The sequence below is a fragment of the Tamandua tetradactyla genome, chromosome 4, assembly GCF_023851605.1.
Source record: "Tamandua tetradactyla isolate mTamTet1 chromosome 4, mTamTet1.pri, whole genome shotgun sequence".
Taxonomy (NCBI): Eukaryota; Metazoa; Chordata; class Mammalia; order Pilosa; family Myrmecophagidae; genus Tamandua; species Tamandua tetradactyla.
In genome coordinates, this window is record NC_135330.1 from 41,124,640 (window position 1) to 41,151,921 (window position 27,282).

Genomic DNA, 27,282 nt, shown 5'->3' on the forward strand with positions numbered 1-27,282 from the left:
ATCATATTTTTAAAGTCTTATCTGATATATCCAATATATGATCTTCATTGATTTTTTTTTATCTTGTTCCTTGAGACAGGTCGCATTTCCTGTTTCTTTGTCTTGTGAGCATCTCTTGCACACTGTGTGTGTTAATATTTTAATGTGTTAACTCTGCAATTTAACACATTCCTTAGCTCTCCGTTCCTTAGGTTTGTATCCTGCTAGTGATATGACAGGAATTTCCTGGAGTTCCACATGGTAACAAAAAGAAAGCAGTGCGTGAAATACCCTTCACAAGTCTTTGAAAGTTGGTTCTATGTTGGCTGGTGCTCTCCTTCAGATTTTAGTCCCTCTATCAAAAATATCAGCCTGAGGTAAATGTGAAGTGCAGGGTCCTCTGTCTTTTCTGAGATTGTTCTTATCCTGGGTTTGTGCTTGCTTAAAAGTCTTAGCGGGATTTCCCCCCTTTAAAGATTGAGAATGCTCCCTCTACTCCTTATGAAATGGACTTTCCCCTTCTCTTGGGCCTCTACTGCATGTCTTGAAGCAGGTTGTCCTTTGCTCTGGGCCACTTTGATTAACTTGTTTATTACACTGCTTTTCCTGTCTGCAGGCTGCTTCTTTCTGCTGTGCAAGTTCTGGGAGGGTGAGCCAGGGATGGGTTTCAGTCTTCGTGAGCCACCTGATGGACTGGCACTGATGCACAGGCACCCCAGTACCTGTACAGGCGTTACTGTGCTCCCTCAGCAACAGGGAGGGGAACACACAGCAGGAGGGTGGGCTGGACCAGCACTGCCCTGGGGGGCGGGGCATGCCAGCAAGGGCTCTAGGTGATTCTGCTCCGCTTTTTAAAGCTGCATTTTTTGGGGGGTGGGGTGGGGTGCAGCGTTCACTCAGTTACTTGCCTTTTAATTATTTGTGAAGTTTTGAGGAATATGGCTCTGCTACTTTTTGCTGATTGTTCAAAGATTCTGGGGGTGATCTGGAGTGCCTTACACCACTGTCTTGGTCAATGGGAAGCTCCCTCCTTTTCTTCTTAAATTATAAAGCAGTACAATCATTAGAAAATTTTGAAGAGATAAGTGTTCCTTATCCTATCTATTCCAAACTCTAATGTTACCTTTCTGAATTTGTCCATATGCATATTTATCTTTGTAGATAGTTGTAATCAAAGTGTATATATAATTCTACCTTTAGAAAAAAAATCAAATGATAAACATTTACTCATGTTTTTACATGCAACAATAGTTTAATTGCTGTATAATAATTTTAGAGGATTGTATGTTTTTAATCATTTCCCTATTGTGACCTTTATTGATATCTGAAAAAATGACAATGACTTTTTATTGCCAGTGAATTATGATGAAAAGAGAAATTATCATGGTATTTATGTATTTATTTATTCTTGTCTTTTTTTTATTGTATAATATGGCATACATACAAAGCAAAGAAAGAAAAAAAGCAATAGTTTTTTTTGCTTTTTTTTTTTTTTTTCACATGGGCAGGCACTGGGAAACCAACCTGGGTCTCCTGCATGGTAAGCAAGAATTCTGCCATTGAGCCACCAGACTTATCTGGTCCAGGGACCAGGTTGTAGGTTCCTGGAAAGTTACTCTACAGCATGAAACCTTTGTAGAATCTTATATGTCACCCTAGGTGTTCTTTAGGATTGGCTGGAATGGTTTTGGTTGGTGGTTGGCAAGTTAAGATAGGTAACAATGTGTAACTGAAGTTTGAGTGAGAGTTACCTCCAGTGTAGCCTCTTGACTATTTATCCCTGAGCTCTCTCAGCCAGGGATACCTTATTTGTTATTCTTCTTTTCCTCCTTTTGGTCAGGATGGCATTGTTGATTCCACAGTGCCAGGGCCAGTCTTTCACCCCTGGATGTTATGTCCCAAGTAAGGGGAAAGGCAATGATTTCACTTGCACAATTGAACTTGGAGAGAGTGAGGCCACATCTGAGCAACAAGAAAGGTCCTCTGGAGGTGACTCTTAGGCATATCGGTAAGTAGGCTAAGCGTCTGCTACCTACATAAGCTTCACAAGAGCAGACCTCAAGATCAGGGGCTTGGCCTATTGATTTGGGTGTCCCTAATGTTTGACACAGTATCACGGATTTCCCTGGTGGTAAAGTTTAATAGTTCCATATTTTTTTCTCCCATTCCTCAAGGGACTTTGCCAAACTATTCGATTATTTGCTTAATATATTCTGGAATATATCCAGGCATTACATTAAGCTATACAGGATTAAAGGCTCTCATTTTTATTCTGGGCTCCCTGTATTTCTATTGTTTAAATGAGCTATCTAGACAGGTTGAGTTAGGTTATGTGCTACAGAAAATTTAGGTTCTGGAGGTATTTATTTTTAATGTAAAATTTTTTTTATTATAGCAGTTGTAGGTTTAGAGAAAATCATACAGAAAATTCAGAGTTCCCATGTGCCCCTGTTCACCATCATTAACACCTTGCATTAGAGTCTTACCTTTGTTACAATTGATAAAATAATATTTTTATAATTGTAGTATTAACTATAGTCCATAGTTTATATTAGGGTTCACTATGTTGTATAGTCCCATTAGTTTTTAAAAGGATTTTAATTCTAATTTTTTTTTAATACTGATCATACCTGTAATACAAGTGTATATTTCACAAAGGGGTAATCATTTGTAACCCTACTTAACGTTTGAATGTTCCAGGCTTATCATGACACTTGTGTGAGTAATAATCTTAAAGAAGAATATTTCTTTGCATACAGTGTGTACATCATGTTTTCTCTGTAGCTTGTGTCTTTTTAATTAGAACTCCTGATTATTTTGCTCCTGTTCTTGTTTCTTTATCTTTTTTTAAATGAATTTCCTTTCATGTGTTGATTGTTGTTTTATTGTTTTCCTTATAGATTTGAATTATATCTATAAGTAGTATAGATTAAATCTTTTAAATGTTGATATAAATGTTGTCAAAATGATTTTCTCTTTTATTTTAGGATTAAATTCCCATTTTAATTTTTATATATTAGTATCTGTCAGTAGTTTCTCCTGTGATTTCTTGCATTGGTCTGAAAAGGAAAATGCTGTTTTTTTATAGATATATATTCTGATTTAGATTCATTTCTGGATAGTTATAATGGTTATAATTAACCATTTAATATTTTTAAACTGTTTTGCTATAAATTGTAAAACATGAATTAAAGTCAAATATACTAAACAATTAATTTTAGTGTACCCATTTTGTCTTGGGATACTAGCTTGAAAATAGATTATTCATTCTTTTCTAATAATTACATATTTATATGTATACTAGCACTCCCATCCTTTTAATAATTGATGCTTGTGATGTTCTTACATCGTTCTTCTTAGTATCCATTTATATAATTGTCCACATGCTTTCCCAAATAAATTTTAGAATCATTTCGCTGTGTTCTAAAAAAGAAGCAAGCAAAAAAACTCCTTTTATGCTTTTGATTATAAATGCATTAATTCTGTAAATTAATTTGGCAAGAGAACACACATATTTTAGTATTTAGTTTTTTATTATATAAATATGATCTCTGTTCATTAAAAATAATCCTTTGTGTCTTTCAGTAACCCAGTGTTATGATAAACCTACAATATTCACATCGTTGCTTGGATTATAAATGGCTCCTTTTTTCTAGCCTTCCTAATCTGACTTGTAGCTATTGTTTCTGGCCAGCTGGAGGAACCATCTGAAACTGAGCCATGAAATACAAATTATTGAACTCTGGTGACTTCCCATACAATCCAATTGCTCTAATGTTTGCATTTAAAACTAGCATTGTACAATATTAAAGTGAATGGTAAAATTCATGTTTTTAATTTAAGCTAGACTTTAGAAAGTTGGAGGGTGGAAGAGAGGATTCCCCAAGCATGGGGTCTGCAAGGGAGTACTCTTAGGTCCAGCACTGATACTCACGGGGCAAGTGCACATTCTTATACATTCCTGGAGGACCTTCCTCATGGTGCAGACCACGCTCTACCTTCGGGCCTCAATGGGCCACCAGCTCTCCTTCTTGCCAGTCACTGGACAGAAGTGCTGTGTCCTGGCTCATAGCTGAGGTCTTGTGAGGTTGAGCCTGACATGTCCCCTTCCTATGGGACCTTCCAAGGAAGTTTAACCCCCCATGCTGAGGCATGCTTGTACCTGGATTGAGAGTGGGTGAAGGGTTTGCCCCTGCTGAGACTTGGGCTCTGGCATCTGCACGGCACCATGGTGCTGCCAGCCTGGATAAGGGATGGCTGCCACTATGCCCCACTCTGAGATGGTGTGGGGCATTTGTGCTCTGAATCCACCCCTCCCTGTGCTGTGTCCAGGTCCATGTCAGGGACAGAAGATTATAACAGGGAAGTAACAGAAAGGGAGCTATAGGGTAGGGCCTTGGCATTAGGGGAGCAGAAAGCATGTGGCTATGAACTTCTCTCTGAAGGTGGTAGGCATGAATTCCAGGCCTTGGACTTCCCTTAAATAACACTAATTCAGAGAGTAAGTTAAGAATTTCAACAAGGAACTGCAAAGCATTGAACCTCAAGGCAGGGCCTTCAGAGAATGGAACTCTATACAACTGCAGTGGTTGTAAATCCATGAAATCGGACCTCTGTAATTTGTAAACCATTAGTTTCTGACTCTCTTACACTGAAGATCTCTATTTAAAAGCATTTGTGTTCGCTTGTGTTTTCTCCTGCCAATTTGAAGTATCTTCAAAGTAATAATATCTGTATTGATTGAATTTGAATATTTCAGCAAAACCAAATATAGACATACATATATATGTGTGTGTGCATATGTATGTATAATCTGTCATTTTTTTGTCACTGTCCAATTGCCATATTTTTGCAAATAAAATGTTTACTCCATAAGTATGGTCCTTTGGACCACTGAATTACATTTTCCCTGAAAATAGAGCAAAGAATTACATAAATTCATTCAGTTGTGGAAATAATCAGTGCTAGGAAGTCAAGTCTGTTTCCCTAATTTGGAAATTTGAATACCTATGGCCCTTTTCTAAGAACTTCAAACAGATATTTTTTCTTCTTTATCACATTTTTACCTCTATAACTTTTTTTCTTATCTCTAAATGAAGTCTGGATATCTTTGGAGAGACATTATTGTTAAAAATTGCCTAAGAGAGCACTTAAAACTTTGAAGTGAATGTTAATATTTTTATACTAAATTGTAAAACACATTTCCCTATAAGCAGATCACTATTTACATTTAAAAATGTTCTTGAACATTGTGTTTATTTTTGTTTGTTTGCTTTTAGTGTACTTGGTCATACTGCAAAGTTTGGTAATTAAATCATATCAAATAACATGAGGAATATTTTATGTTTTCTTGTCTCTGTGAATTTATCTATGCATGTGCTATATTTTATGTTTATATATATGCAAACATAAAATGCTATTATATGTAGGACCACAAATAAAACTGAGAATGTGAATTTTCTTGGCCATTAAAACTCCATCAGCTGGTTCTGTAAGCGTGCTGCTGCCCTGGCCAAGGTGCAGCCTAAGAAATAACTTCCTACTCAGTATAGCACAAAGCCCAGTGTCAATTTATAGGCCCTTTTCTTTGCTTCTCTTCTAAACAGTGTGTAACATTGCTGAATTCATGTTCACAATTTTTTTCTAATCCCATTTCAAGAGTCCATGAAATGAAATGATTTCATTGTACATTTAGTGTTTGCAAGTTTGTTAAGCGTGCATATTTAAGGTTATCGTATACCTCACTGTCAATGTGAATAATTGCTTCATTGGTGCAGAATGCCATTTGATTTATATCAGAAAACACGCTATCCATGAATTCATCATTGGCCATACCAAATGCATCATTTCATTGCCAAAACAATCATTAAGGGTTTGTAAGAGGTCTTGAAATTTACCTGTTCTATTGTGAGTGGGAATGTTTTCCGGTAAATAAGTCCTGAAATGTACTTGGCATTAGTTCAGCTCAAAGTCAGGAAACTGTCCTGCTTTTGTCAGTCAGATACAAACAATTTAAAAATGGTGCTCCACAGCAATATATAATTGAGTGAGGCTAGAGAAAGCTGGGAAGAGTGTATTGTGGATCACATAGAAAACAGCAAAAGGTAAATATCGGTATTAATCTCATATTTTGTAGTGTCTCCAAACAGGAAGCATAATTTACTAATTTTAATCCACAAAACAACTTGAATGCTTTCAATATACGTATTTATACTAGCAACCTTTCACATTAAGGGCATTCCAATTCATTTAAATTAATTGACTGAGAGTAGAATTTTTGGAAAGTGGAACATGTGGAGATTGAGGTCATCAAAGGGAAATTGAGCAGGATGTCAATGTCTGAAGTTTCTTTGCTGTTTGTACCCCTCTGTTAAATCAGTGTTCTTTTCAAATTTCCAGCTCATGTCTTGTTGTCTTCCTTGATGCTTTCTCTTTATTTCCCTAGAGCTCAGGGGTATCTCTTTCCCTTTTGTTCACTTAGAGAACCTAATGTTCATTTGTATTAGTATCCTTTACCCTTCTCAGACGATGGGTTAGACTTCTCTTAACTTTTCATAGCTTACTATTTTTTAAGTTTTCAACTGTATTTAAGCTTCACTTTTGGCAGACCCTATGATTTATATATTTTTTTGGTTCTATAATGCCTTGCAAATATTAATTAGTTCATTTATAATACAATTTAAGGGTTCTAGTTTTAGCTTTTTACATATGTATTCATGGTAACTGTCAGTATAAATCCAAGAATTACGTGTTAAAAAAAAAAAAAAGAAATTGTGAATACTGTTATCAAACCTTGCACAGCCAGCATTTAATCTCCTGAAGGTAGCAATAAACAATTCCACTTAGTATCAAGAAACCAATTTGACAAAGAGAAATTGTAAGGAGCAAAGTCTGTTAGTGGAAAGGGAAAAGGAAGTGAGGAACTGGATATCAATCTTGCCAAGTCAAGCAGTGAAAGAAAATATTACATTATAAACTTCTTTCCATTATTTTCTCAAACACAATCCAGTGAGTCAGATTAAGAGAACAATTACCGAAATGCTGGAAGTAATCCACCTATCTGATAAATCCCTAGGAAATGGGATATAACAAAATTACTGAAAAGAGGAAAGACTTCCTCAGTAGTTCAGATACTGTTTGGTTTAAAAATCAAAAGTGGTCTATTGAAGCATGAAAAATTTCTTATATTTGTAATAATTGTTGTTTTAGTTTCCTAGACTGCTCAAAGCAAATACCATGAAATGGGTCAGGTTGAACAATGGGAATTTATTCGCTCATGGTTTTGAGGCCAGGAAAATGTCCAAATCAAGGTCATGCTTTTTTCCTGAATACCGGCTGCTTGCTATCCTTGGCTCCTGTGCCCCATGACAAGGCTAGAGGCAGTGTGAGCTGGTCTCTCCCTTCTCTTCTGAGTTTCTTAGATTTCAGCTTCTTGCTTCCTGGCTTACTCTCCTTCTCTCTGTATTCATTATATTTTTAAAGGATTCCAGTAAGAAGATTAAGACTCTACATAAATAAAGTGGGTCACATCTTGACTGAAGATGTCTTATCAAAAGGTCCTACCAGCAATATATATATATATATATACCCACAGGAATGGATTAGCTTTAAGAATATGTTTTTCTGGGGTACATACACTTTCAAAATACCACAAATGTTAAGTTGTTTCTTTTGTCTTCTAAAATAAGCTCTATGTGAAGAATTGTATCTATTGATCATCTGTACCAATAACTTGATTAAAGTAAAGAACAAAACATTTTGTCTAAACTGTAATATTTTTCTGTGGATCAATTAGTGTTATCACAGGCCTTCTGTGCACACTTAGTCCATCTCAGTAGGGACAGTCAAATGAAAGAGACATAAGACAATGAGGCAATCATAATATCATGTGGTAGAATCTGTTATGCCACAGGCACATGGTACTGTGGTAGCCTAGCCCTCTAAGGGGCTGGATTAGCTTCGGTTTATCAGGTAAACTTCAATTGTCTACATAACTATATCAGCTCTACCTACTTCATGAGGTTGTTGTGGGGATCAAAGGTGTCCTTGTATGTTACAGAGCACTGTGAATTGTAAAATAGTTGCAAATATAGTTAACAGCAATAACAGTAATCTGATGAAATGCAGAATACCTTGCAAATTTGATATACAGAATTAACAAAGAAATTAACTTTAAATAACTAATTTGTTTCATCTAATTTGAAATGAAGAAATTTACCTTTTTTGAACTCTCCCCTTGGTTCTTTATGGAAAAAAAAAAAGCATCTCTATATTATTTAGTGCTGCCTCACTCTCTTCCCCCTGCCTCTGTTTCTGCACTTACTGCATTGCATGGTAATTATGTATGTATATTTTTATTTCCATTGGACTATCAGGACTTTGAGGGTAGGGCCAGCATTTGTTCATCTTTGTGTTTCCAGTGGCAACCACACTTACTAGGTCCTCAATACAGTTTTGTTAAGTAGAACTGAGAAGGAATTTTCCAGTGGAATTTCTTTGTGGGTTTAATTACAGTATCTGCTGGGCCAGGGAGATAATTATCTTCATTCTATCCAAGATAATATCCAGGCATGTAACAATAGAGAAATTTGGGTGTGTCTATTTTGAATTAGGGAGTTTTGATCATGGCCCATGCTGCTCACAGTCCTGAGAAAAGAGGGAGAAAGTTGATAGTGATAGAACCACCGACAGGCTGGAGATCCTGAAAAAGAAACAGTGAGCTGCACAAGTTGCTCAATTCAAAAAAAAGTCAACTAATATCAACTTCTTTTTTCACTACCACAGTTTATCAATTCCATCTCCTCTGGGCCTCAAGTTTTCTTGTCTCTAGAATAAGGAGGTTGAATAAAATGTTCTTTAATGCTCCTAATAGCTTTATGACATTGTTAGGAGATTTATGATGGGTTTTATTCTTTTTTGTGGGTTTTCTTTTTACACAACTTGATAAAAATAAGCTCCATAAAATGTATGTGATCTCTGCATTCTGTTAAATGCTATGCCCTTCATTCTTTCCATGATTCATTATATAAAAATCATGAAAATGTTTTACAAAGGAAAGGCACAATATTCAAGGAGATAAGACTTAAATTGGGTTTTACAGAAAGAGAGGTGCCTGGAAAGATGAAAGAGAGTGGGGGATGGCCTTGGGGAAGTTAAGGGACCTAGCACCGCAGCCCCATGCTAAGGGAGTTGACAAAGTTCAAAGTTTAGATAAAAAGAAGAAAGGGCCTGGAATTCCGTGGAGATTACCCCCATAATTCTGTATACAGGGCCATGTTCAGGCAGGAGGAGAGGACAAAGTTGTACCTGCTGAATATCATCAAAAGCTTGGCAGGGGATGAAACCAAAAAGAGCAAAGAGGAAGAGGGAACTGCTAAGGACACCCTATTAAGTGAAGAGAAGGGCTGGAATGGAAGCACGTACTGAAAGGGAGGAGAACTGATTGTCAAATAGGTATATTCACTTCAAAAGAGTTGGAAAAGGTGCTTACAGCTGGAGGGCTATAGCAGCTGAATAAGACTTTATCCCTCCTGTGAATTTCTCATAGTGCATAAAAGATTTATATCAGCAGTCTAAGGTGATTTAGGAATATGTTTATTAATTAGCTTCAAAAGAAAATATTATATGTTTGTTGAAAACAGTTGTATGTCTGAGAGTCCCTGGAAAACTAAAATGAAGACGAATCTGTCCTCCACATAGTGTCCTTTCATTTCCACTACTGGAGAACAGGCATATGTCCAGAGCTAAATTTTTTTTTTTTTTTTTTTTTTTATTATACGCAATGTTCTTGCATGTCTACAATTTATTTATTTATTTTTCTGGTATTCTTAGTATTCTTTTCTACTGAAGTTCTAAATTCTAGAATTAGCTCAGTATTAACCTATGTGGGAACACAGAATTTTGGTTTGACAATGCTGTTGATGATTTATATGCCAGTGTATAACTCCCTGACATGTTCTTTGCTGTTTTGCATTCCTTTGCAAAGTATGCCTTTGTTTAGTCTTGAGAGAATAGGCTTCTCTGGTTTTCCGTATACTAGGGACATAACTTTTACATAGCTAATGACTGTTCTTCTTTGTATGGAATGCAGATGTTTGCGTTTTCACACAACTTCTCCAATCTCCTCACCATTCCTTTTGCATTTGACAAAGTGTCTAAGATCTATAGTGAAAAATGGAGGCATTTCTTTTCATGTAATAAAAATTACATGGGTTATGGAAAACAAATTCTGCCTCCTTTTCAATTGATTTATTTCTAAAATTCTGCAGACAATTTTGTACCACATACAGTGTGTTAGGAAAGTCCTGGCTAATTATTAGTCTTTGAAGCTATAAAGCTCTTTTCTAATAGTGTGCCTTTGAAGGTGGAAAATGATGTTTAAAACAAAATGTCAAATATCATTATAATTTTCTATTGCAGTTTCACAGTATAGTTCTGAGTGCATATTTTTTTTTATTAGAGAAGTTGTAGGTTTACAGAAAAAATTGTGCAGAAAATACAAAATTCTCATCACCCCCATTACTAACATACTGTATTAATGTGGTACAGTTGTTACAATTGATTAATGGGAATTGTTATAATTGTACTATTAACTGCAGCCCATGGTTTACATCAGGGTTTGTTTTGTATGGTTCTATGTGCTTTTAAAAAATTCTTATTCTGTTAACATATATACAACCTAAGAGGATACTGGATTACAGTTCAACAGTTTCAAGTATTTCCCTCTAGCTACTCTGATACACCAAAATCTGAAAAGGAATATTTATATAATACAGAAGACTAACCTCCAGAATGACCTCTCAACTCTCTATGAAATCTCTCAGTTACTGAAACTTTTTTTATTTATCTCTTAGCCACTGAACTTTTCATTTCTCTTCTAGGGCCAAGACTAATCCTTGGAAGCAGGTCTCATGTTGCCAGGGAGATTTACACCCCAGGCAGTCATGTCCCATGTAGGAGGAAGGGTAGTGAGTTTATTTGCCAAGTTGGCTTAGAGAGAAAGGCTACATCTGAGCAACAAAAGAGGTTTTCTGGGGGTGACTCAGGTATAATTATAAGTAGGTTTAACTTCTCCTTTGCAGGAATAAGTTTCATAAGGGCAAGCCCCAGGATTGAGGGCGTGTCCTATTAAATTGGCAGTCCCCAATACTTGTGAGAATATTATGAATTCCCCAGGTAGGGAAGTTTAGTATTTCCACATTTCCGCCCGTCCCTCAGGGGTCTTTACAAATACTTTTTTATTTCCTGCCTGCCTTACTCTAGGATGTATCGGAACATCATGCTGACCTGTACAGACCAACAAGCTAAGACGGATTTTAATACTACTACGTAAATACCTGACTGTTTCTGGGGGAAAGTAATTGATACTCTTCCTATCCATAAAGGCCACTTTCAACTGATTTATTTTAAAGGTTTATTTTTTTTTTTGAAAAAGGGAAGGAGTTTCTGATAATAAAATATTTACAATAGACATGTTATAGCCTACAAAAAAATATCCTGCCAAGTTTCCCAAAGTGCTGCCTGGTCTCATTCCCTTCATCTGACTTAGTTTTGGGCTCTTGAACAAATGCAGTGGCCCCCATGGGTTCCCATTTGAAACCATGCTTGTTGCAGTACCTCAGGGCTATCCCAAGGATGGGTATAGTCCCAAAGATTATTCTGGTGAGCAAATCCAGCTCAGGAGAATGGTGGTGCAGTGGACAGCAACCCACCCATAGGGAAGGAGACAACAGGGCCATTTCCTGAACTGTTAATGTCTTTGTATATGTGCTTCTCCAAGGTCTTAAAAAAAGAACTGGGATGTGCAATGAAGGTTCTTGCCTTCTTTTCTTGTTTTTTTTCTTTAGTATTAAACTTTTGGTAAACTACTTTTAAACTTACAGAACAGATATGTACAATTTTTACTTTCTTTTTGAGAAACTGGATTATAGGAGAAATAATTAATTCATTTATAGTCTAACAACAAAGTAGGTGTTCAATTAATATTCACTGACTGGTGAGAGTCAGAAAGGACTGGAACTGGTGTCTATGAACTCTTAATGCTGTACCATATTTGCCTCCCCTTGCATTTCCCAAAGCTAACAATGTACTCTTTTAGGTGCGCATAATTTATAGTAAATTAAAATGATTGTTTCATAGCTATATTGAGACATAGTTTGGGTGTTTTGTTAACGATTTCTTATTATTAGATAACCATGTGGTGCAGAGTGAAAAGGTATCTGTGAGCAGTGTAAATTAAAATCTTTAATTCTATTGACTATTTATTGACCCATGCTATTTTATCTTTACAGAAATTGGCCCAGTGACAATTACCACCGACCCCAAGAAATTTCAGTATGAACTCAGAGAGCTGTATGTTCAGGTGAGTGCTTGCTCTCAGTATTCTTTCTTTATATCCTTCCCTTATATAAAATCATTCCTACTACATGGACCTCTCCTGTGTTCTTCCTCTGAGGATCATATCTTTGTGTTAATCTCTTGGATGTCAAAATGGTCTTCTAAAATGAGATTCATGCATGTTCCTTTTCCACAGCCCCAAACTTGGTTTTTGGTCCTTGTCCCTTATTTGCCAACTTTGTGAATGATGCCTACAATATTCTGGTTATGCAAGCCAAAAGTCTTAGCATCATCCTTACTATATCCCTCCCTTTTACCCCTCAATCCAAAACATCACCAGGTCCTATTTTTTTAAATCTGGTTTCCAATAACACATTCATCATTTTCTTTTTTTAAAAAAAAATTTTTTTTGACAAATCTTCACACACATATAATCCATACATGGTGTGCAATCAATGGCTCACAGTATCATTGCATAGTTGTGTAGTCATCACCATGATCATTTTTAGAACATTTGCATCACTCCAGAAAAAGAAATAAAGAGAAAAAAGAAAAAAACTCATACATCCCATACCTTTTACTCCTTCCTCTCACTGACTGCCCAATTTATTTTACCCATTATCCTCCCTATTTATTTTTTATCCATTTTTTTTACTCATCTGTCCATACCCTGTATAAAAGGAGCATCAGACACAAGGTTTTTACAATCATACAGTCATATTGTAAAAGCAATATAGTTATACAATCATCTTCAAGAATCAAGGCTTCTAGAACACAGCTCAACAGTTTCAGGTACTTCTCTTCAGCCGCTCCAATACACCATAAACTGAAAAGGGATATCCATATAGTACATAAAAATAACCTCCATGATAACCTTTCAACTCTGTTTAAAAATCTCTCAGCCACTGATACTTTATTTTGTCTCATTTCTCTCTTCTCCCTTTTGGTCAAGAAGACTTTCTTAGACCCATGATGCCAGGTCCTGACTCATCCCTGGAGTTCTGTCCCACGTTGCCAGGGAGGGCAATGAGCTCACTTTGTTGAGGTGGCTTAGAGAGGCCACATCTGAGCAACAAAATAGGTTGTCTGGGGGTGACTCTTAGACATATTCATAAGTAGGCTTAGCTTTTTCTTTGCAGGAATAAGTTTCATGGGGGTGAATTCCAAATCAAGCGCTTACCTTATTGATTTGGCTGCTCCTACTGCTTGTGAGAATATTAGGAATTCCTCAGATGGGGAAGTTGAATATTTTCTCCTTTCTTCTCAGTTCCTTAAGGGGACTTTGCAAGTTCTTCTTTAGTCACTGTCCAATTACTCTGGAATATTACGGGCCGTCACATTAACCTGTACAAAGCAACAGGATCTCATGCCCTATTCCAGCTTCCATGTACTTATAGTGTTCAGCTAAACTGACCATACAAGTTAAATTAGGTAATGCATTACCCAAAATATAGATTTTGCACCAAATGGACATCTCTCCCTTTGGTCTTACACAGAAATTGAAGTTTTAAAATATGGGCAATATCATCCTTTGCCCTAAATTCTGATTTGCCTTAGTCCTATCCAGATCAGCTTCATTCATATCTCTTCTCAATGTCTGATCACCTTTTCAACTTTTTAAACAGTTCCTATATGGGGTAGTGCTGACTTTCATAGCTTCAAACCTCTAATTCTGAGTCTCAGGTGTCACATAAATACCTAAAGTTTCGAAGAATGACAGGTCAGTATCTCAGAATTTAGAAATAACAGTTGCAACTCCTGACTATATGTGACTGCTGTAAGAGGTTATAATCTAGAACCCTTTACAATAGGTCCTGACCTGATAACCCATGCTTTTGAGTTCAGCTCACTGAATTTTTATATGATAGCTAGTCCATATAAGTGAGGCATAATACTTGCCTCTTTGTTTCTGACATTTCATTCAACATATAATCCTTAAATTTCATTCAGCTAGTTGCATGCCTCACAACTTCATTCCTTCTTGCAGCAGTTCAGCAGATCATTGTATGTAACACTACAGTTCCCTCTTCTTCCCCTCAGTCGTTGTAACGCCACCTCGCGTCCGTTGTGAACTGTGAACACTGCTGCCATAAACACCCGTGTGCAAATGTCCATTCATGTCTCTATATTCGGTTCTCCAGGTATATACTGAGCAATGGGGTTGCAGGATCATATGGCAACCCACTTCTAACTTCCTGTGGAAACGTCACACTGCCCTCCAAGGGGCTGCACCTCTCAGGTTCCCTACTGACAGTAGATAAGTATATCTCTTTCTCTGTATTTTCTCTAGCCCTTGTTTCTCTCTGTTCATTTTTAAACAATTTTATTCTCACACATTACAATCCAACCTAAGTAAGTAGACATGCCTTCACCACCATAGTCTATATGAAGACATTTCCTTTTCTTCAACAAAGAATCCATACCTTTTCCCCATGTTCCTCTCTCTGTTGACATTTAGTTTTGGCATAATGCCTTTGTTACATTCAGTGGAAGCATATTACAATGTTAATGTTGAATATAGACCCTAGCTTGCATTGATTGTACTTTTTCTGATATACCATCCATTTTCAGCCCTTTGCAATGTTACTATTCATTTGTTCTTTCTCATGCAGAGATGTTTTTATATTTGTACATTTAATCACCATCACTGTCCACTCTAGGAACTCCTAAATTATACCATCTCAGTCTTTATCTTCTATCCTTCTGGTTTTATACATGTCCCCAGCCCTTCTCCCTCAGTCATATTCACATTCAGCTTCATTTAGTATACTTACATTATTGTGCTACCATCAGGTAGTATTTTGCTATCCATTTTTGAATTTTTAGCATCAGTACTGTTGCACAACATGTATTCCTTCAGCACCAAATGCCTAATCTCAACCCTATTTCTATCTCCTGATAACCTGTGTTCTTAACTCCAACTCGTAAAGTTCACTCTTTAATATTAGTTAATATTAGTGAGACCGAACAGTATTTGTTCTTTTGTTACTGGCTAATTTCACTCAGCATAATGTCCTCAAGGTTCATCTATGTTGTTACATTCTTCATGACTTTATTCTGCCTTGTAGCTGTATAATATTCCATCATATGTATGTACCACAGCTTGTTTACTCACTTGTCTGTTGATGGACATTTGGACTGTTTCATTCTTTTGGCAATCATAAATAATTTGCTACTAACATCAGTGTGCAAAAGTCCACTTGTGTCCTTGCCTTCAATTTCTCTGAATATATACCTAGTAATGGGATTGCTGGATCATATGGCAATTCTATACTTCCCGAGGAACTGCCAAACTGTCTTCCAGAGTTGTATCATTTTACATTCCCACCAACCATGGATAAGGGTGCCTCTTCTCCACATCCTCTCCAGCACTTGTCATTTTCTGTTTTTTTGATAATGGCCATTGTAGTGGGTGTCAGATGATATCTCATTGTGGTTTTGAATTGCATTTCTCTAATAGCCAGTGAAGTTGAGCATCTTTTCAACCATTTGTATTTCCTCTTCTGAGAAGTGTCTGAACATGTCTTTTGCCCTTTTTTTTTCAATTGGGTTATTTGTCTTTTTGTGGTTGAGTTGAAGAATCTCTTTATATATTCTGGATACTAAACCCTTATCTGATATGTGGTTTCCAAGTACTGACTCCCATTGCATAGGCTGCCTTTTTACTTTCCTGACAAAGTTCTTTGATGCACAAAAGTGTTTAATTTTGAGGAGATCCTGTTTATCTATTTCTTTTCTTAATGCTCATGCTTTGGGTGTCAGGTCTAGGAAACTGCCTCCTATTACAAGATTTATAAGATATTTCCCTTTATTTTCTCCTAAAACTTTTATGGTCTTAGCTCTAATATTTAGGTCTGTGATCCATTTTGAATTAATTTTTGTATCGGATGTGAGATATGGATCCTTTTTCATTCTTTTACTAATAGATATCCATTCTCCAAATGCAATTTATTGAAGAGGCTGCTCTGTCCTAGGTGGGGGACAGATGAGGTTGGCTTGACCACCTTATCAAAGATCAATTGTCCATAGATGAGAGGGTCTATTTCTGAACACTCAGTTCGATTCCATTGGTCAGTATATCTATCTTTATGTCAGTACCATGCTGTTTTAGGTCCTCTTATTTTTATTTGTTTTTATTTTTTAAATCAATTGATTCTTTGCATTTACCCTGGTAGCACCCTAGCCCAAATTACTACATCTTTAGTCTGTACTAATGAAAAAAGGCATCTAAATGATTTTCATGGATTTACTTTCTTTAGAAAAATATTTTTATTGAGATACATACACACACATACAGTCCAACCATAGTGTACAATCATTGGTTCCCAGTATCATCACATAGTTGTGTGTTCTTCATTATGATCATATTTAGAACATTTACCTCACTCCAGAAGAAGGAAATAAAAAGAAAATAAAGAACTCATATATCCCATACCCCTAACCCTTCCCTCGCATTGACCCACAGTATTTCAATCTTTTCCATTTTTATCCTTTATCTTCCCTTATTATTTATTTATTTAAAAAAATAATTTTGTTGAGAACTACCCACATGTGTACAGTCCAACCATATTATACAATGAATGGCTCCCAATATCCTCAAATAGTTGTGTATTCTTCATTATGATCATTTTCAGAACATTGGCATCACTCCAGAAAAAAAATAAAAACACAAATAACTCATATCCCATACCCCTTACCCTTCCACATATTGACCCACAGTATTTCAATCTACTCAATTTTTACCCTTTATCTGCCCCTATTATTTATTTATTTTTTATCATTTTTTTTTTTAACTCATCTGCCCATGCCCTGGGTAAAAGGAGCACCAAACACAGAGTTTCCACAATCACACAGTCACATTGTAAAAGTTATGTGATTAATACTCTTCTTCAAGAGTCAAAGCTACAGGAACATGTTTCAACAATTTCAGGTGTATTTCTCTAGTCACTCCAATGCACCATAAACTAAAATGAGGTATCAATATAATTCATAAGACTAACCTCCAGGATAACCTCTTGACTCTGAAATCTCGCAGCCATTGAGACATTATTTAGTCTCATTTCTTTCTTCTCCTTTTTGGTCAAGAAGTCTTTCTCATTCCCATGATGCTGGGTCCCAGCTCATCCCCAAGAGTTCTGTTCCGAGTTGCCAGGGAGATTTACACCCCTGGAAGTCATCTGCCATGTAGAGGGAAGAATAGTGAGTATACCTGCCTAATTGGCTTAGAGACAGAGACCATGTCTGAGCCAAAAAAGAGGTTCTCTGGGCTGGGCCGTGGTGGCTCAGCAAGCAGAGTTCTTGCCTTCTGTGCCAGAGACCTAGGTTCGATTCCCAGTGTGTGCCCATGCAAAAAAAAAAAAAAAAGAGGTTCTTTTTTATGACTCTTAAGCATAATTATCAGTAGGCTTAGCTTCTCTGCTTCTCCTTTGCAGAAATAAGCTTCAGTGAGACAAGTCCCAAGATTGAGGGCTCCGCCTATTGAATTTGTTGTCCTACTGCTTGTGAGAATATCAGGAATTCCCCAGATGGGGAAGTTGAATATTTTCTCCTTTCTCCCTCATCCCCCAATGGGACTTTGCAAATACTTTTTTATTCACTGCCTAAATTACTCTGGGATATATTTTGACTATCACACTAACTTGTATAAAGCAACAAGATCTCACACCCTATTGAAGATTCCATGTACTTAGGGTATTCGAGTAAGCTGACTATACCAGTTAAACTGGATAAATGCTCGCCAAAATATAAATTTTGTACCAAATGAATATCTTTTCCTTTGGTCTTGCAGAGAGGTTGAAATTTTAAAATATGGGCCATATCATCTGTTCTAGTTTGTAAACTGCTGGAATGTAGTATACCAGAAATGGAACAGCTTTGAAAAAGAGAAATTTATTGAGTTGTAAGTTTACGGTTCTAAGGTTGTTAAACATGTCCAAATGAAGGCAATGCTATGAAAATGTCCAAATTAAGGTATCCAAGGAAAGATACCTTGGTTCAATAAGGCTGATGATGTTAATGGTTTCTCTGTCAGCTGGAAAATTGCATGACAAGGTCTGCTAGCTGTCTCTCCCAGAATCTTCATGGCTTCCCCAGGGCTTTGTCAGTTCTGTTGGCTCTGTTGGTTCTGGTGGCTCTAAAATTGTGTCCCAAAATTGTTCCCTTTTAAAGGGCTCCAGTAAGCAACCTAACCTTGAATGGGTGGAGACACATCTCCATGGAAACCATCTAATCAGAAATTACCACCCTCAATTGATGGGTCACATCTCCACAGAAACATCAAAAGCTCCCACCCAGCACTATTGAATGGGGATTAAACAACTTGGCTCTTCTAGGGTACACAGCAGATTTAAACCGAGATATCATCCTTTACCCAGTATTCTAATTTACCTTAGTCCTATCCAGATCAGCTTCATTCTTATCTCTAGACATAGTCTGATCACTTTTTCAATTTAGCGGTCTCTTGCATTTACTCTTGCTTTTATGTTTTGGCCCTTTATCCATTCTGCAGACAAAATGATCTCAAAATATATCTCTGAACATTTCCCCTTAAACCTCCATCCCTTTTTCTCACCAAATTCTTCCCAAAGTTCTGTGTGATCTGAGATTGGCATTTTCAGCCCTATGTAGTACTGCTTTCTCTTTCTATCTCCATGCTGTCTCTGCCTCAGGGACCTTGCACAGAGCTTCCCCTTACTTGTATCCTCACCATTTCCCCGTGGTGTTTTCCTTACTTAGGATGTTCCTTTCCTTTTTCATCTTGTTTCCATTTCCACATCCCTTTAACTACTTTAGATTCCTATTTTTATTCAACATCTACTCTTGATACCACTTCCTTAGAGAACCTTGCCCTATGCTCCAAGCTTGGTCATATCTCATTCCTCTCTCTATCACAAATCATCATCATTGAATCCTGTAGTAAAATACCTGCATATAGAACATGCTCACTTGCTTACTTTTTGATAAATGAAGAATGAATGAATATACCAGTATGTACAAATGAACAGAATCCAAACAGTACTTTCTGTGTAATACTTTAATTTTGTTTCACTTTGGGTGAATGACTTGATTTGGAACTGTACATAATGAGAGCATCATTGGGGCATATGATGAGAAACTCAAAATTTGGCTGTCTAATTATATTTTCAAGGGTGCATTCTTTTCTTGTTCTTGTCTCTATTTTAAAATTGTATGCTAAACTGATTATATTTCATGAATATCTAAATAGATTTATACAGTCATCCTTTGACTATTTTTCTCTTTTACTAAAGTAAAATAGTCTTTTCCACTTACAGATCTTCCATTTCCCTTCTCAATCATTCTTTTTCACTCATTATCTAGCTACTTACTTACTTTTCTCTCCCTCAGTATAGAAAAGTCTTTGTCACCTTGAATGTCTGGATTCTCTGAAAAAGACTCTATGCAGAAACTTCTATCCTATACATGGATATGGGATTTAGAAATGTTATTGACCTGGTTGTTTGACCTCACTTAGCCTCTTTATCACTGGTGGGATGAACCAGTATCTGCAGCAGAGTGGACTTTAAATAGTGAATGAGTGAGTGCAATACCTTATTGGCTTTTTTTTTTTTTTTTTAAAAAAAGCACAATTAGCAGTAAAACTATATAGAATAAAAGTTAAATTTTTCTTGACTGTGCAAAGGCTACATAATAGTCAGACATCATTTTTTATTGTATTATAGAATCTCATTAGGGTAAAAAAATGGAGATTTGTAGACAATTGAATGTCAAAAGGAATTACTAAATTCTCTCTCTCTCTCTCTCTCTATATATATATATATGTATATATATACATATATATATTTTTTTCTTTGTGAGAATGCACTTGAGCCATTTTCTTAAAAATCTGGCCAGAATGAAAATACCTGCATTCTCCACGAGACTTGGCATTTGGCAATTCCTGATTTCCTGACTCTCCCTTTCTTTGGTTCTTGAAGAATCTTCAGGGAGTGCCTTACCCTTCATACTCCATTTGTCTGTAGGGTTAAGGATCACGATTCCTGACTCATGCGCCATGGATTTCTTCCCCAATAGTCCCCCACTTCCTTCTGGTATTGATACAGAGACTCTATAGGGTCATATGATATTATCTCTGTTCTTTCTTTGTCTCTACCCTGGGAGGAAAGCTGGTGTCCATTTAATGGATGTTTACTCTGGACAGGTTGCATCTTATTTGTTGTGTCATTGTCTTAGGCTCGAAGGGGATGTTTAATTAGAATAACCAGCCAGGGAAGAAACCAAATATTGTCTTTTTCCTTTCATTCAAACATTTAGCACTGTAATGGGCATTGGGGATACTATGGAAGTATTTTTACTTTCAAAGTTTTTAGCTAATTATCCTTTTTTTAATTAATGTCAAAATTTAATTAATTAAGGTTCAAATATGAAAAGACTCTAGGCCTCATCATCATCATTTTCAGTTTTTACCAAGAGAATATTTGATTATTTTTTAAATCAGTCTAAGATACAAGAACTAATAAATTTCATAAAAGTTTGGTTTGAAATACTAAATTTTGTTTTATTATCTCCAGACCCTTCCTTGGTTGTCCTTCTACTACTTTTTTTTATTAACACCTCCCAAATCGCTGATATTAAGGGCAACAAGGATTGCTGTCCTCTTAAAACTAGCTTGGGTTTAAAAAATGGAAAGCTTTAAAAAATTTCCTGGAACATTAATAATAGTTTTGAAAATAAGGAAGCTGAAATCAGTTTTAGGTAAAGTAAATAATCATCTGTTACCATTACACTAGGCTCAGCTTTAATTCTCATAGAAATATGGAATTAACTTGAGGAAAGGCAGTTAAAATTTTTCCAAGTAAAACTTAACTTAGTACAAAATCAATAAACTTAAACCATTACATTTATAACATTAATTTATTTTTCCTTTATCATCTTTCCTTTGGATTATAGAGAAGTAACTTCTCTATAAAGCAGCTGAGCTTCCCCTCTGGGAAAAAGAAAGACAATTGACAACAAATGGTATTCAAATCACACAGAGCTTTGGGAATTAATATCCTTGTAAATATAGAGTGCCAAGTCCTGCCTCAGGTCACGTTCTTTAAAGAAGCTATAAAGCGTGTTGCTTTTTAGAAAATGGTATATTGGCAGTGATATGCTTTCAAATTTTTTATCCAAATGTTTTAAAGAACAAAAGGCATAATAGTCAAATGCTTGAAATTTAAAAAAAAATACATAGAATATATTTATGAAATAAAGGAATGGCAATTCAAATTTTTATAATGATAGTTGATACCAGAAAATGAAAATCTGCATGCATCATTTAATTTTCATTTGTGAAGTCTTTTAATAAAATCAACTTAAAAAAATTAAACAAGGATAAGATAAAAAATATGTGGAACAGTGTTGCCACCTTGCAGCAGCAGAGTTAGGAAGGATAAAGTCCAAATTACTCTTATTCTTTAGCAAGAACAGAAGAATAAATAGGCTTAAACTACAGCAGACCGAAGTTAAGGGGAAAAGACCTTTTTCTATAGTATGAGAACAGTTGGTGTTGTAATTAACTGCCAAGAGAGAATATGAAATACAGTGTTTGGCTAGGCAAATACTGGTGAGAGGAAGAGGAAAAGATAATGTAGCTGATTTTAGAAGAACAATTTTACTATGCCAATTTTTTACTTTTAAACTAATTTCTAATATTCAAAATCATGCTACTATGTAAAAGTGTGCTTCTCCATTCTAGATTTGTAAAGTGTTCTTTCCTATAAGTTTTTCTTTTAAAATAGTATTTTTTTTTTTTTGTAGAGAAGTTGTTTAAATAATTGTACTACTAACTATACTCCGTCATTTACAATAGGCTTCACTGTTCGTGTTGCACAGTTCTATGTTTTTTTAAAATTTTATTCTGGTAACATATACATACAACTTAAAATTTTTAAAAGATCAGTCTCATATATAACTAAGGAAATAAGATGAAAAGAAAAACTTGACTGAAGAAAGGAAGGGGAAGGGAATAGTAGTCAGAATAGTAATGTAGAGATTTAAAAGGTGATTTCCACACTCATTTTTGGTATTGCAAATGAGTAAATTTAAAAAGCAGGTTTTGTTTCCATCTAAGTTTTCTTAATATGCATTTGACATATATGCCTTTAATTTAGGAAAGTGTAATAAAGAGTTTAAATCACAATACATGCAAAAGAACAGAACAGTGTCTAGACCAAAGTAAGGACTTGATAAATATTAGCTGTTAACACCATTATTATTACTTCTAGCACTACTGCTACTCCACATTTCTTTTAAGGGAAATAATTTCCCCAAAATTTATGCCTAGAAATGAACAACAATTATAGAACATGTGCCTTGAAAAAGGCTTTGCAAATGTTTTAATGCCATTCTCTCTATTCATGTCAATACAGATATTCATATTCATTTTTATGAATAAGGAAACTCAATCTTGGAGCTATTAGATAACATGTCTTACTCGAGTCACTAAACTGATGAGTAGCAAGTCTGGGCTAAAATGAGGTATTTAATTCCAAAGCCAATTTCTCTTGTTGCTATGCTACTTTGCTTTTAAATAGTGGCTGAAGTAACCTAATTAATCTAATCAAATTAGCATATTTATTTATATAACTTCTCTTTGTATTTTACTTCAAAGTAATAAAGTAGGGAATTAAAGACAGATGTTTTTATTGTGCTTGTCTCATCTTCAACAAACTGAATTATTACTTAAATAGGTTTTACCTCCACTCAATTTGAGTATTGATTCACCTAAAATTACTGAGCAGTGAGTGACAAAGTTAGTTATAAATCTAAAATTACTCTCTTTCCTCAGCACAGTTCTCAATATGTAGTATGGTAAGCTTAATTAAGACAGACCTCTCACATACACCTTAAGAGACACAAGAGCAAGCTGCAGTTTTAAGAGACTGAAAAGCAATGCTAATTATTATGTGTATATTTGCAGGCAGACTTTTGATTGTCTTTGTTCTTGGAGATGAAACTTCTTTGGAACTGAACTAACAATCTATTAAAACTTTGCCATGCGGCTGCAGTTTTCTGATTGAACAAGGGATTCCCTGAGGAATCTAGATTTGTAAAGTGTTCTTTCCTATAAGTTTTTCTTTTAAAATAGTATTTTTTTTTTTTGTAGAGAAGTTGTAGGTCTACAGAAAAATCATGCATAAAATACAGAGTCCCCATCTACCACCCTACTCAAGGGGTAAGGGACAGAGACTGATATCAGAGAGTGGAGGGCACTGGGGTTGGGTTGTTTGGATCTTTCCTAGCTGTTTATTCTAGTACCTTATTCAGAAGCAAATAGCTGGTTGATTTCTTAATCATTTCCCCTACCAAAGAAGGGTAGGGGAAGGGTATGGTGGTTGTTAGATTGCTTTTTTAAAGCAGAATATACAAGTGTTTTGAGTGGGATGGGTGGGATTATAATGGCAAGCTTCTTGATTTTTCTTTTCAAAGTATGTATGTGTGAGACCGATCTTAAGGGTACAAGCGTGGATGCTGCACTGTAATATTGGATGTGACAAAATAATGTTTAAGAAGAAGAACCCACTGATTTATGGTGCCTGGATTTAGCACATACATGGTACTTAACCAGCCAAGGGACTGCTCTATTCCCCATAATCAGTAACTGTATTGGATTTTGGCAGTCACTGGAGGATGGTAAGGATGGAGGTAAAAAAGATTTCCTTTTAAGAATGTTCCTTGATCTAAATCCAGGTCTCCTAGAGAGAATTATAAACCTCATTTTTAACAGCATGGATGTACGGGAAAATTAGATAGTTTATTTTCAATCTAAACTGATCAGACACAGTTAGTTTTAAAGCAGTTATTGTTTTTTTCTTTTTTTTCTGCCTGGGCCTTGAAATATTTTCAGGAATTGTGGGATCTCAGGATTGAAATTAACTTTGAAGATTATTTGTCCATTTATCTCATTAGATGTTTAAATTCCTTCCAGAAACCTAACAATACCCCAGACATGAATTAACACTACTTAGAGATTTGACCATCTTGACCTTCCTCACAAGATGATGCCTAGAGCCTCCTGTGGTCCATTGCCTGGAGTTTGCTGTCGGTGCCAGAGACTAGCAGTTTTTTTTAGGCAGGCATATCACGTTATTGGATACTGGTCCAGGCATCAGCTAAGTCCCTCAGGCCTCCTCGTGTAAACTTTAAACGAGGTCTCCATTTGTACTGGTTTCCAAAGGCTGCCATAACAAATGACCACAACAGACATTTATCCTCTCACAGTCCTGAGCCTCAAAGACTGAAATCCTGGGATCAGCAGGGAGGTTCCTTCTAAACCTTCTGTAGGTTCTTTCTGGAGACTGAAGGAAAACCCATCCCATGCATCTCTACTAAGTTCTGGTGGTTGTAAGCTATCCTTGGTGTTCATTCCTTGGCTTACAGACACACCAGTCTAATTTCTACGTCAGTGTTTACATCGCCTTCTTTTCTGAATGCTGTGGTATGTCTCTGTGTCCTCGCCTCTTGTTATAAGGACACCAATTATTGGATTTGGGGCCCACTCTAAATTCAGGATGATTTCTCCTTGAGATCTTTAATTTTATCTACAAAGACTCTATTTCCAAATAAGGCCACATTCTAAGGTTCCGGGTGGGCATGAATTTTTGGGGGGCACTACTCAATCTATGATACCGTCCTTCTGTGTTCATGTTGATTCTTTTTAATCATCATTCTTCTGCTTCTTCACATAATTCAATTTCTTCCTTTTAGATGATCTATATCTTTTTATTAACTTTGTTTGAGTAATAGCTTCAAAAACAACATGAAATTTATCTTAAACTTCCCTGTAATGTAATGTATTCATAATTACAATGCCTTCATTAGTACAAATGCATTGTATTGATTTTTTTTGTCAATGCACAGGATAACATATAAATTTTTTTATCACAAAAAGGAATCATGGCATTACAGTCTCCTTCATTAATTAGCCTATAACAGAAATAATGCCTGTGGTAGATTGAGTTATGTACCCTAATTGAAACATGTTCTTAGCCTTGATCCCTGTTCCTATGGGTGAAAATTCATGGTAGATGGGTTCTCTTGAAGATGTATTTTAGTTATGGTGTGGCCCAACTGACTGAGGGTGGGCTTTAATCAGGATTACCGAAGTCCTTTATCAGCAGAAAAAATTCATTGTCAGAGAAAGCCACAGGGAAGAACCAAAACCAGAAGTCAAGGAGACCCAGAAGAGAAAGGAAAAGACATCATCATGTGACCAGAGGCAGGGATACAAGCTAAGGAATCCCAAGGATGGCCAGCAGACTGCACCAGAATGTTACAGACCCTGGGGAGAAAGTATCACCTTGCTGATGCCTTGACTTTGAACTTCTCCTAGCCTCATAACCACGAACCATTAAATTCCCATTATTTAAAACAACCCATTGTGTGGCATTTGTCAGAGCATCCTGTACAAGGTTACATGTGCTAGAAAGCATGAAAAATCCATATGAGGGTGTTGTAGTAGAGGGGAGAGAGAGATTTCAGTGGAGTCTGAACAGTACAGTTGAAAGATAGAAAAGTTTCATAGCTGAAGGAAGACTAGGAGGAGGAAGGTCTGCCCAGTGGAAGTGCAGGCGGGGTCTGAACAGTACAGTTGAAAGATAGAAATGTTTCATAGCTGAAGGAAGACTAGGAGGAGGAAGGTCTGTCCAGTGGAAGTGCAGGCAGGGTGGACACCTAACCATGAATAAGCAAGTGGTGGTTGGGCACAAGGACCTCGTTAGACCCTGACCCTAAGCCCTTCTGGTACATGCTCTTTGAGCAAACAGAGGAGCCATCTGCTAAGAGAGACTGGGAATCCATCCTGACCAGGGAAATGACAGTGTCTTAATTTAATAGGAAAGAAGGTCACAATGAAAAGGCATAGACAGAAGCCTTGAAGGAGAAAGAAAAAGAATTCTTTAACAAGTAGAAGAGGGGAGGGTTACTAAAGGGGTAACTGGAAATACCAATATTTCATTTTGCAGTTCCCATTTTTACCTAGAGTTAGCCCTGTCTGCTTCCACATGCTTTCCCATAATTAGAAGCTGTAAGGTGATATTTTTGTGATTCTTGGTTGCCTCCCATGCCATTGCCCTCATGAAAGGATCCCTGCCCATCATACTTGATGTGCATTATGAAGCTTTTGAAATTTTTAAACATAGCCAACTTTGTTATGAAGGCACATCACTTGCAGATGTATTAATTAAGATATTGAGTACCTTGTATATAGTGTGCTCTTTATAATTATTTGACTTGAATTGAACTGGATATCCTCTGAGACCAAATGAAGCTATGGAAAGAGCCTCATTGTCCCTTGCATGGAAGAAGCCCCAACAAGTTGAAAGATCAGTTGCCGAAGAATTAGACCCTTATTCCTTCACAGATGATAACCTGAAACCATGGAAATTGTTGTAATTATTAGCTCTAATGCATATGGAATTGAGGTTGGCGGTTCTTTGATGCTTTCAACTTAGATCTCATCTTTTTCAAGTTTGTTCAGCAATCACTGTATAACATGGTGGAATGCCTAGGATGTAGCATGTTCTTTTATTCTGAGAGATTTGAGGTTTGTTTTCTGAAATATTCTGACTGTCTTTTAATACATACTTTCCACATTTTCTACAAGTAATGAAGCCCAGTACAGGCCACTGATGCACTGAAACTCTGCAATAGTTCTGATGTATTTTATACTGGCTGGGATGTGAACTTTAAATTCAATTCAATGCAATTTAATGGTTTCCACATGTACAAAACGGTTTCCTGGTCAGAGAATCACACAACTGCATTTAAAACACTAAAATTATATTTGCATTTGCTTGAACATCATACCTAAGTTTTACAGGTAAAGGATAAATTATACACAGAAGACATTCTCAAGTTATGGATGTTCCATAGGAAAGGAATAGAGCCTGACTTCTAAAGGAGGCTCAGAATTTAGTAGATTTCACTCATTAGAATAAGGGTAAG

At 36.2% G+C, this 27,282-nt stretch overlaps 1 protein-coding gene across 3 annotated transcripts in view; it reads left to right on the forward strand.

Moving 5' to 3' along the window:
* The window catches only part of HMCN1 (hemicentin 1), a 531,301-nt gene that overhangs the window by 141,447 nt on the left and 362,572 nt on the right, over positions 1 to 27,282 (forward strand). For all 3 annotated transcript variants that reach the window (XM_077157239.1, XM_077157240.1, XM_077157242.1), the window contains exon 2: positions 12,270 to 12,340. In XM_077157239.1, coding sequence (XP_077013354.1) covers positions 12,270 to 12,340 — 71 coding nt within the window. The remainder of the gene's footprint in view (positions 1 to 12,269; positions 12,341 to 27,282) is intronic.